The 13,057-nt window shown below is 44.8% G+C and overlaps 1 protein-coding gene across 14 annotated transcripts in view; it reads right to left on the reverse strand.

Annotated features, from left to right (window-relative positions):
* The window catches only part of Epb41l4a (erythrocyte membrane protein band 4.1 like 4A), a 209,261-nt gene that overhangs the window by 88,210 nt on the left and 107,994 nt on the right, over positions 1-13,057 (reverse strand). For all 14 annotated transcript variants that reach the window (NM_001437516.1, NM_001437515.1, NM_001437517.1 and 11 more), the window contains one exon: positions 4,798-4,849. In NM_001437516.1, coding sequence (NP_001424445.1) covers positions 4,798-4,849 — 52 coding nt within the window. The remainder of the gene's footprint in view (positions 1-4,797; positions 4,850-13,057) is intronic.

Below are 13,057 nucleotides of genomic sequence, written 5' to 3' on the forward strand. Positions count from 1 at the left end.
GTATGAGTCAGCATCTCTATGTAGTTCTGGCTGGCCTGACTGAGACCTGCTATGCAGACCAGGCTGGCCTTGAATTCACAGAGATCCACCTACCCCCGTGTCCCCACTGTTGGAATTAAACTACCCTAATGTACCGCCATGCCTAACTTATACACATTTTCTAAAACCTATTGATGATTTTAAATTTAAATTGCTAAAATGGAAGGTTCTTTACTTGGTGGAGGGGAACAAAATTCGGGGCTAGGGAAATGGCTCAGTGGGTAAAAGTGCTCGCTATATAAACAAGAGGATCTGAGTTCAAACCCCAACATCAGTGCAAAAAGCTGGATATAGTTCAATTGTGTCTGCGGCCTCAGCACTGTGTGGGGCTGAGATGGGAGTTTTTGGGGGGCTTTCTGACTGCCAGTCAGGTGCCATAAAGGACCCTGTCTTGAGGGAATAAAGTACCCCTTTCTAGTGTGTGCATGTAGGCACACACACCTACCCATACACACAATGGATACATGCAGACACACATACATACACAAGTAGGTTTCCAAAATATTTCTAAAGATACAAGAATACAAGATGGAAAAGTTAAGGTCAAGACTACCGAAAGCAAGTGCATGTTCACACACAAACACGGAAAACACTTACAAACATACTACAATGTTACTGGTTCTTAAAGCTGATTGGACAGTCTATATACGATTTTTATCAGTTTCTATTTTGAGTTACTCATGAAGGAAGGAAGGTGGGAGGAGGGAAAGATTGTTTTCATAATCAAAAAAGCATGTTGACAAATAATTTTTTTTAAAAACCATCCGCTCATCACTTCAACTGTATATAAAAATTCTTTTTCTAAGTGCAGAGCTGCAGAGGGGACCATGTCAGTCAGCCACAGGCGAGGGACAGTGGACCAGCCCCAGGACACCAAAACAGATAGAGATTTGTACATACTGGTGTGGAGAGGGCGGCCAGTCTACAGTCCTGAGCACAAAACCTGACACCTCATAGGGGAAAAAAGTTAATCTATGTTGTTTGTGTCAGGAAAAACACACGAGAGAATTTAAACCGTGGCAACAGTGGGTAAGAGGAAGAAGCAAAATTCTGTAAATCAATTAGCTAGAACTTTCTCAATCATGTGTATTTCTTAAACCAAATAATTACCAGAGAGGCTATGAGACAGCACAATATGTGGTACACTCTTAAACTATTTTTAATTTTTGTTAAGATTCATTTGATTCATTTATTCCATTTTCGTGCGTGAATGTTTGCCTGCTTATATGTGTGTCTGTTACCTCAGAGGTCAGAAGAAGGAGTCAGATCCCTGCAACTCAATGTATAGGTTGTTGGGAACTGCATCTGGGAACCAGGAACCAAACCCAGGACCTCTTTAAGAGCAGCCAGGACTATTAACCACTGAGTCATCTCTCTAGCCCCTCAAACTGTTCTCAAAGAACATAGTCTCTCCTATGCAAAAAGATATTTCTTTTCATTTATTTACCACACACAGCAAACAACAAAATTCAACATTCAAAACCAAAGCCTGGAATTGCACCTTCAATTGGTAAAGATCAAATAAACACAGTGTGCTTTATTTATAAGGAGGGTCCCTGGGGTACTGTTATTATAGTACGCTGTTCCTAGAAGTAGTTTTCATCGCTGAGTGAATGGATGTGGTCTGCACTGGTTTCCAAGCTGGCAGTAATTACTAATAGCTCTAATATGCATCGGTTTTGTTTTAAGACAGGGTCTCATGCAGCTCACACTGGCCTCAAATCTCCAGTACAGCTGAGGCTGATGTAAAGTCCTGATCCTCCTGCCTCCACGGCCCAACTGCCAGACCCCTCCTCTGTTTCAAAAGGAACTTTTTATTTGGCGTTCCAATTAATTGTCAGTCAGTGTTGCAACTGACTGATTCAACAAGGGCTCCGCCCCCTACCCAGAAAGCATGGGGCCAGGAGCCTAGTGAAAGCATACAACAGATACAAAGAAACTCTAGTCTTCTTTCATTTTTAGTTAAATAAATGAAAGTCATAACTTACAAGCTGGGGGGTGGGAGAACAAGCCATAAAAATAAAGCTAATTTATAATATCCAAACCACATTATTAGCTATTATCACATAGTCACACATGTTTTGTACTCTCTTCCAAAGCTGTATTAACTGAACACCCAGGGCATCAAGAGCAGGCCCATCCCCCACCCCCAGCTCTGCCTTCCTTCATGAGCTACTCCTTACACTTAATGCTTTCTTACAAAGGTTACATTGTAAGACTTTTAGTCTAATTTCCTATCGCAACTCCATATATCTGGGTTTTATGTGTATTCAATCCCCGCTTGTACTTCTGACAAACACGCTACTCCCCCTGAACACAGACATGAGGGAGATGAGTATTAAATATTTAGAAGAGCCAGGAAGCCCAGGGATGGCTGATGGTCTGCTTCAGTCAAGCTGAGCAGATGGGTGAGCCTGTGCCCTCAGGCCAGGCGGCTGGTCTCTGGCGCCCAGGGGGGCAGGGAGGCTCGCATGCCACTGAGAGGTGGATAAAGGGAAGAGACATTCTATAGACTCCAAAGCTACTTTCATTCAGTGGAACGTGACAGATGACCCTACCCAGCACAGACGTCTCATCTGTGTCTAGTCACGAGCAGCTAAGCAGAAACTTGAAAAATGCACAGTGAAAAACACTCGGCTTGAGTTAATTTTCTTTGAGGACTTTGGCCTTTTCCACTGACGTGGGGAGGGGCTTGTGTCAGTTCGTATTGACCAGTGTCGGTCCAGGTCTTTAATATCAGCACTCACGAGGTAGAGATGGGTGGATCTCTGTGAGTTCAAGACCAGCCTGGTCCATAGTGAGTTCCAAGCCAGTCAGGGATATACAGTGAGAGCCTGTCTCAAACAACAACCAAAGTTCATGAATATTTCATTCTCAGCCACAAACAAGCAAAGCAGCTTGCCTGAAACCACAAGGATGAGCAGCAAGCCTACCCATGCCTGGTATGTGGTACCGTGTGTGCTCTGTCTAGAAAGACTGACCTTTGGAGCAAACTCATCTGGAGCACTTGGTAGGGAAATCTACAGCCCTAGAAGACAAGAATGGATCCTCTGGGGCTGGGGTCGTACAGGATATGAGCTGTCATGTAGGTACTGGGAATCAAACTTAGGTCCTCTGGCAGAGTAGCACTGGGACATCTCACTAGCCCCTGTGTCTGTCTGCTTCCTGTTGAAACAAGAACTTACTATGTAGCCCAAGCTGGCTCCACTGGTGGCAACCCCCATGCCTCAGCCTCTACAGTACTAGGATTATGGGCATGAGACACTGTATCCCATTAAGAAGTTTACATTTTTTTTGTTTGTTTTTTAAAGATTTATTTATTTGTTTCATGTATGTGAGTACACTGTTGCTGTCTTCAGACACACCAGAAGAGGGCATCGGATCCCATTACAGATGGTTGTGAGCCACCATGTGGTTGCTGGGATTGAACTCAGGACCTCAGGAAGAGCAGTCAGTGCTCTTAACCTCTGAGCCATCTCTCCAGCCCGTTTACATTTTTTATTACCTCAGTTTTTCCTTATATGAGAAACCCACAAGTTACTTTTAAAATAATTATTCCTGAAATTGTTCTGAGCTTCTGGGGGTTATTGTTTTTAATTGGTTCAGATGGGCCAGGCTATACTTTGTAAATGTTGTGGATTTCCATCAGACAGGTAGGAGGTGAGAAAGGTGACAATGACGCTGATGTTCAGAGAATCTGCACATGCTCCTGAGGGTCCTGCAGTTTGGGTTTCTAGTTCCTTTAGTTCCTTTCTGAGGCGTAGTTGATTCCTGTGCTGGGATCCGCGGAAGCTCACACAACTGACATCACTACAGAGAAAGGGCCCACAGGCATAGGAGAGACGGATCATAAAGGCAGAGGGGCCCACTAGTTCTGACTGGCAGTCAGTCACAATTTAAATACAATGCTCAGTTAGCCTCAGAGCTCAGTCTGGGATAATGAAAATGATGTGGATGACAAGAGTCACAACAATGTGAATTATGAAATGTCACGGAATTACACACAAGATGTTTCAAATGTTTAACTTCCCTAATTTTACCACAAAAATTTGTTAAAGGGTTATTCTTTTGCATACTTAAATTTGCGCATGTGTTTATGAAAAAACCTTGGGTATGGATATTAAGATTAAAGAATATGGGGCTGGAGAGATGATGGCTCAGTGGTTAGAGCACCAACTGCTCTTCCAGAGGTCCTGAGTTCAAATCCCAGTGACCACATGGTGGCTCGCAACCATCTGTAATGGGATCTGGTGTGTCTGAAGACAGCTGCAGTGTGCTCATATACAATAAAAATAAATCTTTTAAAAAAGATTAAAGAATACTACTTAATTACAACAAATCTTCCAATTAATTCATATTGACCATTCCAAAAGAGAACTCCTGACAAGGAACGATCTCTGTCCGAAGTCACAGAAACTTTACAAGTCACAGGGTGTCCCCTGGATAACGAAACACTCCATAACCAAATGCTTTCCTCTCTGCCTTTCACCTTTTTAAGGTTTCAAAGACAAACATAGAGGAAAGTCACAGATAAAAACGAAGAGTGTGCATCCCTAGGACTTCTTCATACAGTCATGAGATCGGCCGAGCTTATGATTAAATTAAGCCCACCCCCACCCCCCAGTCTGCAGAGAGCCTCACAGCACACAGCTCAGTGCTGCTCTCTGGTCCCGCTGTTCCCTCACCAGCGCTAAACTAATCACACACAGTTCACTCTGCCCATACCACCCTCTCGAAAAATTAGAATCAAATACCTACTGTTGATTAGTTCCTTGTGTTCTGCAAGAGTTTTTGCGGGATCCAGCCAATACTGTGAGACAGAAAGGGGAGTCATAACAGTTAGACACGTGTCGCCAGCCTTCGCATAAGGCTTGTCTCAAGCATTACTCCAATGGCATTTAAATAGTTGTTGACACGTAAACACTTAACCATGCAACACGTCACGGCCGCAAACACACCAAGGAGTGCTCTGCAGCCAGAACGCTGAGGAAAGAGAAAAGCACTCGCTGCTGGTGCCCGGAGAGCCAGGGCAGCAAACGCTTCTCAGCCGGCCTGCACTCGCTGTCGGGTGGGTAACAGCCAGACACGTATGAATGAGCTGGGTTACTTGGAAGGCAGTGGCTACCTCTTCATTAGCTGCTCCCTGCCCTGGAACAGTTGCTACTGGGGATCAGGAAGAAGAAAATCAATTCAACTCAAATCATCATTCAGGATCCATGAGAGGAGCTCAGCTCAGCTGAGGACCTGAACCCTGGAGCAAAAGATCCACAGGGATTTCTTCCTCGATCTCCCGGCCATCATCATGTAATAGGAGACAAAGAACTGGAAAACCCTGGATATCCCTCCCCACCGCGTTTCTATGCGGAGTAAACAGAGCAACTCACATAAAGCCTTTATCTGCTGGCTCACCCTCATCCATGCAACACTCGATTGCTATTAAGGTGTGCCGCTCACTCCTGGGAACCGGCCTTAGCCCATCTAAGGTATCAGCTTATTAATTCAAATCAATCTTTAAGGAATAGGATTGCAGACAGGAATAGGAAAATTCTTGGCTCTGCAGAAGGTCTTCCTTTTTTTTTTTTCTGTGAAACAAAGATCACCAAAAGAAGCCAGCCTCCAGCCTCAGCTCTCCATCTGCAAGAGTAGAAAGGAGAAGCCACAGAAGCCCAAAGAAGGTAGAAAGGTTCCACAGAAGGCACTGAAGGGCCCATGGGGTAAAAAGTTGAAGCCTTTCCATCGTTTATTTATCCTAGACAAATATGGAGGACCGAACACATGCACACACACACACGCACGCACGCACGCACGCACGCGTGCCATCTTTGTCTGTCTAAATAAGGCACCATTCTTAACAGCAAGGAGGGAGGAGCTGGCACTTTACAACTATGGCCTCCAAACTCCTAGCACTCCTGCCCTTATCCTCATGAGATCACTCAGTTCCACCCTGACACCCCTGAAAGATTCAGGGGCTGCAAGAAAAGTCCTGGAGAACCTATCTACCAGTGTTTCCTCCCCCTGCCTTGGGTGAACTGTTATATAAGGTGGTTCTGATGTTATGCAATCCCCTTACCTTCCACTTCACATTATATATGATAAGCTTTCATACCTAGTGCCCCAGTTAGTCCCGTCTCTGCAGCACCAGCCTCAATTCATCTGCATCATTTGCCACTGTCTCTCACGGCAGTGAGATGTTACATTCCTAAGACGTTACAAAGTAACCAACAGACACAAATGCACTGACTTAAAACAGAGTTTGCTGTCCGGCCTTGCACACACGCAGCCAGGCCTAGAGTCACCTTTAAAGCAGAAGAGTTATTTGAAGCAGGGGGGGTTCCCGGGAGCCCACTATGATAGAAGAGGCTGTCTTGGTGCTAAAACTCTGGTTCACTGGGAAATTCGGGCGCATGGTGTACAGCAAAATCAACCCACTGTTACTGTGCTAGGACACAAAACAGACTCATTCTCCTTTGTATAAAAAACTAAGGATCCTTCCCATGAGACGAAAGCACAGGAGCTGGACTATTTCTTTCCTTTGGTGTTAAGTAGAAAGGTTTGAGGCTGAGGTGGCCCAAGGGTAACAGCGATCGCTGTCAAGCCTGAGTTTGATGCATGGAACATGGCACATGACCATCCTCACACGCACATATCATACTCATCTTACAAGTGCACACATGGGGTTGGGGATTTAGCTCAGCGGTAGAGCACTTGCCTAGCAAGCACAAGGCCCTGGGTTCGGTCCCCAGCTCCAAAGAAAAGAAAAGAAAACAAAAAACAAACAAGTACACACATATGTGGGGGCGATTAATAAATAATTTTTAAAAATTTAAGTATGCCTATTTTTTTCCGGAGGGAAAGCTAAAGAAACACAGCAGTCGCTTAGACTTCTATGGCTACATAACAGATTGGGGGGGGGGGAGGTGATATTTAAAATAACAACAAGGGGTTGGGGATTTAGCTCAGTGGTAGAGCGCTTGCCTAGCAAACGCAAGGCCCTGGGTTCGGTCCCCAGCTCCGAAAAAAAGAAAAGAAAAACAAAAACAAATAAAATAACAACAAAGTATTATTATCTCATAGTTCTGCAGCTCAGCGTGTCTCTTCTCTTAGATGCCACCAAGATGGGCTCAAGGTGTCATTGACGGCTGGTGACCCATTCATAAAAGCCCATGAGAGCAAGAATTGGAGGCAGATAGGCCCTTAGAGGTTCTCATCTTTGCCAGAGGTAAAGCACTCCAAATACTGGATTTTAATTTTAGGCCTTGTATCTCACACACACAGGGGGGGGGGAGAGACAGAGAGAGAGAGAGACAGAGACAGAGAGAGAGAGACAGAGAGAGACAGAGACAGAGAGAGAGAGACAGAGAGAGAGACAGAGAGAGACAGAGACAGAGAGAGACAGAGAGAGACAGAGACAGAGACAGAGAGAGACAGAGACAGAGAGAGACAGAGACAGAGAGAGAGACAGAGACAGAGAGAGACAGAGAGACAGAGAGGACACAGACAGCACCAAAGGAGGAATAGGGGAATGGGAAGGGAGACTGACACCAGGAGGGACCCAGTAAGAGCAACACTTCTAAACTTCATCTTCCAAAATAATTCCAAAGTATCAAATTTTATGTGCTCTTCAGTTCAAGGCATTTTGGGTAATGAACTGCTTTCTAATGCTTATTTTTGGCTGGTAGGCAAGAACATAAAAGTTCATCTATCAATGGTGCACCATGATGCTCAATGCGTGTGTACACTGTTATTTTCTGGATTTCTGACTTCAGAAAACTGTTTGTTTTTTAACACTGAAAAGGCCATGAGAAGAAACCAGAAAGGAAGTTTTTATCTCAACAGGATAGGAAAGAACCCTTGGTGTATCAAACAAAGCCCAGTAATGATAACCTAGACAGTTTAACCTCTGTCCATGAGAATGATTAAATTTTTATGTAAAAAAGCACAATAAAGCCCTGGAGCTGAGATAAAAAATTACAATTCTGCACAAAGCGAAGAAAAGCAAGACTCAATCAAAGGCCATTCAATCAACTCCCTGCACGTCAGATCCTTAAGCATCCATCCAGGGCTTGCCAGGCACAAATCTCATTTTATCAAAATGGAAGGCAGAGGTGACGGAGGTCAGACAATGATAAATGCTCCGGAACGTAAATAATAAACACAATCTACCAGGCTTCACAAGCCAACATCCTCAGATGCAAAATCCACTTATGTTCAACCAAGGGAAAGATACGACCTTGGAACAACAGCAGCCACCGTCCGATGGCACTTGTCACCACGAGTTATCAACAAGCCATCAAACGCAGCACGTGTCTGGTCACATTGAACATACCAGGCTGCTGCTCAACCCCAGGAGGAAAAAGGGTGCAGACACTTGCTACTGAACACACGGTGCCAATCTTAAGGTTTCAGGGTAGGCTTTACACTGCTTAACATGCACAGAACACTGTCTATTCACATCCCTTATACGTCACACCAGGCACCGTTCTGGGTAGTAAGATGGGCCTGCCTCTAACCTCAAGGTACTTAAAGCCTAGCTAGTGACACACAGACACAGAATTACAATTTAGAGCACGAGAAAAGCACTAAAATGTGTATATACATGCTATTAAAATTAGACACGAAGAAAACTCCAAGGGAAATGCAAAAAGTCTTTACTAAGAGAAAAACACTGAACAATTGTTCATTAAAAACTCCTCAAGATTTATGTACGGGGATAAAGAACCTTATATTGCTATAAAATACATGTCCGTTATATTTTATGTTGGGAATGCCTCTGTGTGTGTGTTGTTATAAAGTACACGTCGATCACCCCAACATCCTATATCTGTTTATGCTACAGTTGGTGTTGTTGTTGCTGTTGTTGTTGTTGTTAGAAAAATACACATCAATTGTATCTAATGCCCGTGTGTGTTATAAAATACATGTGTGTCTGTGTGGATGTGGTGTACCTGTGTGTTTATGCAGAAGAATGTGGAGGCTAGAGGTCTGTATCAGATGTCCTCAGTTTCTTCTCCTCGTTCTTACTATTTTGTATATTTTTATTAATTGAGAATTTAATACATGCATACTATGTATTTGTCATAGACCTTCCCAACTCCTCCTAATTTTCTGTTCCACCTTCTTTTTTTTTTTTTTTTTGAGACAGAGTCTTTCACTGAGCCTGCAGGTCGCTAACTTGGCTAGGTTAGTCAGCCAATGAACTCCAGGGATCTGCCTAACCGCACCACACCCCTTGGGGTTATAGGCAAGCCTCACCCTGCCCAGCACTTATGTAAGTGCTGGGGAACCCAAGTCAGGGCACTTCACCAACTGAACCACCTCCCTAACCCTCCCCAACTGTGGTTAAGGCGAGTGAACCTGCTTTTGGGTGACGATATATTCCTTTGCAAGGGAGCAGCCAGCGTATTACATTTGGTGCTGCCCGGTAGCTATGGCATCAGTATTCACGAGCACGGTGCTGTGGTTAGGACACCATTTGTCCTCTCCCAACACTCTTGATGAAATTGGTCCCCAGTGTAACCAAGAGAGTGTGACCTTGGAGAGATGATTAGTTCATGAGGTGCCGCCCTCCTGAGTGAACTGATGCTGCTTTCCTGGGGAAGGATTATGAATGGGAGCAGGGTTGTTACGAAGCAAGGCTTCTCTTCCGGCTTTGCCTCTTCCTCTTGTTCACCCGTTATGACACAGCACAAGGCCTAGTGCGTCTGCCTCGTCTTGGACATCTAGCCCTTGGATCACACATAACACTGAATCTACTTGGTAATGTACCAGTCTCGACACAAGTACTGTCATAGTAACAAAATTCAGGCTGATAGATAATTTTTAGAAAGAAAAAAAAGTGGGGCTTACACTAGTCCTTTCACCCACACAGTGTGGGAGTAAACAGATACGCAAAGATTCCAGGATTGCACTATGTGACGCTGACCACCAGGGTGTGGCATTTCTGGACTGGGCTAGGGTGCACTGCCATCTTGCCTAGCCACATGGTTCCAAGGAGAAACAGCCTATATTCACTGTGAGCATCTCAGTCCAGTGTCACTTTTCCTCCTAGTTCCCTTCTATTTTAAACCCTCTCTTGTGTGTGTGTGTGTGTGTGTGTGTGTGTGTGTGTGTGTGTGTGTGTGTGTGAGAGAGAGAGAGAGAGAGAGAGAGAGAGAGAGAGAGAGAGAAACTGGACTGGATCCTATTCTATACAAAGATAGCAATAAATCAAAACATACCTTTCTGTCTGTCATGGTTTGAATATGCTTGGCCCAGGGAGTGGCACTATTTGGAGGTGTGGCCTTGTTAGAATGGGTGTGGCCTTGTTGGAGTAGGTGTGTCACTGTGGGCATGAGCTCAAGACCCTCACCCTATCTGCCTGGAAGCCAGTGTTCAGCTAACAACCTTCAGATGAAGATGTAGAACTCTCAGTTCTGCACTCTGCCTGCTTAGATGCTGCCATGCTTTTGCCTTGATGATAATGGACTGAACCTCTGTAAACCAGCCCCAATTAAATGTTGTCCTTACAGAGTTGCCTTGGTCATGGTATCTGTTCACAGCAGTAGAACCTTAACTAAGACACTGTCTCATTCCCAGTTCATGAATCCTGCTTATTACCATAAACCCCAAACACCCAGTTCCTCAGCATGACCACTGTCCTACTGCTCTCACTCTTTCTCCAGGACACGAGGCAAGCAGCCAGGTATCCTTCCACCCTGGCCTGTCAATCTTAATAACAGCACTGGTGTAACTAGGAGAAATTGACAGAGCCTTCCTTGTCTCTCACCGTCTTGGCTGAACGCCATGGGTTTCTTTTATGCACCTTAGCTAATGATATCACAAGTCATCAATTTTCCAGGCAAAAGTCTCAGGATTAAAATTTTAAATTCTCATACTGTTCAATAATCGATATCCCAACTGTACTGGCTGGCTTTGGGCATCAATGTGACACAAGCTACAGTCATCAGAGAGGAAGGAGCCTCCCTTGAGTAAATGCCTCCATGAGATCCAGCTGTAAGGCATTTTCTCAATTAGTGATCAATGTGGGGAGAGGGGGCAGCATCCAGCCCACTGTAGGTGGGGCCATCCGTGGACTGGTGATCCTGGGTTCTATAATAAGCAGGCTGATCAAGCCATGAGGAGCAAGCCAGTAAGCAGCATCCTCCACAGCCTCTGCATTAGCTCCTGCCTCCAGGTTCCTGCCCTGCTTTAGTTCCTGTCCAGACTTCCTCCAACGATGAATTGTGATCTGGAGATGTAAACCAAATAAACACCTTCCTCCCCAACTTGTTTTTTGTCATGGTGTTTCATAGCAGCAATAAAACCCTAAGACACCAGCCTTCAAAATATATATTGAATGGTTCTTCTGCCTCAGCCTTCCAAGTGGCTAGGATTACAGGCCTATGCCATGGGGAGGAGAGAGGGTTTAATCTTGCTTTCTGCATGAAAGTATTGCCATATGCATGTTAAAATAATGAAAATTTCTTTGTTTAAGAAGTCAAAAAGAGTCTGTGTCACAGATCTCAAAAAGGAAGGGAGGGGAGGGGAGGGGAGGAAAGGGGAGGGAAGGGAAAAAAGAACAGGTCATTCTGGGGAATTAAGGACTCAACATAATTCACACTTGCACTCCACGAAGCCTGGGTCTGAGACAACAGCTATTTGTACTTTGCTCATTACCCCTGGGTACAGAACTGAAGGACTCTAATCAACATTAAGAGGTTATGGCTTTAATTTCCTCCTTGGTATGAATAAAACCTGAGTTCTATACTGGAGCAACCTCTCAGTGTGGACAAAAACAACAGCCTGTCATTGGAACTATCTGCACAGAGGGAGGGAGCCCCATTTTTTTCAGCAGAAGTCAGTTTCAACAAATCACTATTGGCTCCTCATAAAGAACCACTGCCCCCATCATGGTCACTCACAGACCCTGGGAAATATCAACAGAAAGGGACTTGGTGAATCTAATTACTCCTATCCCATCATATCCCATCATAGTCAGATGCCAGGTACTACTGAAGACTTTATTAAGACTCGTTGACTCTTTTAATGGCTCTACACCATATAATCTACCACAGTCACCATTTAAAACCAAGACGCAAACACAGAGCAGTTAACTCGCCCTACGGCACAGACCCGTGGGTTCTGAGAACTGATAACGTTCTACTCTCTGGAAGAGTCTGGTTAGAAACTTGAATTTCCTGGCTCCTACTCTCAGCAACTCCTATTTCCCTGACTCCCTCTTCTAATGCTCTGACCACATTAAAACATCAGCCTCAGTGGTCCCGTTAGCTCTCCATTGTCACTTCCTCAGCCCCTCACTCCGTCCTTTATTAGCCATCCGTCAGGTACTTGTAATCATCTCCAAGTCCCTTACACATCCTCCCCTCTGTAGTGTCCACTGAGTGTGGACAGAGTCAACTGACCATGTCTTCCTTATGCAGGCATCCAATGATAACACACAATTGAAGACTTGGACATCACAACATCGGGATATTAGGTCATTTCTACATTAACTACTTATCATGTCACCATGGCTGAGCACATGTGGTTTAAGGTACATATGGTGGCAGTTCCAGGAGCATGAGGCGATGACTAGTTTCATCTCAGGTAAGCAGGAAGCAAAGAGAACTCAGGTCTGAACACTGTGAGCTGTAACTCCAGTGACCCACCTCCTGCAGCTTGGCCCTATCCCCCAAAGTCCATTCAGTATGAACTTATCAGTAGATGACGCCATCACAGAAGTTAACGGCTTCATGATCTACTAACCTCTTAGTAACATCATCGGATGGAGACCAAGTCTGTAACACATGAGCCAATGGAGAAACAGTTCCCGTCTGAACCAATCGGGGGTATCACTTTAAATCATTACTGCCCATGGTGCCCAACAGAATCCCGCTAAATCATATTCTCTACCTAGATGACCCCTTGGCATTCTCTCTGCCATCCTAAAGCAGTCAGAAGAGATCAAACACAGTCCTCCCTCCAGCTACCCACCTGCCTGCATCTGTGCCATGCTCTCCTGTTATCTTACAGACACCCC

Source organism: Rattus norvegicus, chromosome 18 (assembly GCF_021556685.1).
Source record: "Rattus norvegicus strain SHRSP/BbbUtx chromosome 18, alternate assembly SHRSP_T2T, whole genome shotgun sequence".
Classification (NCBI taxonomy): Eukaryota; Metazoa; Chordata; class Mammalia; order Rodentia; family Muridae; genus Rattus; species Rattus norvegicus.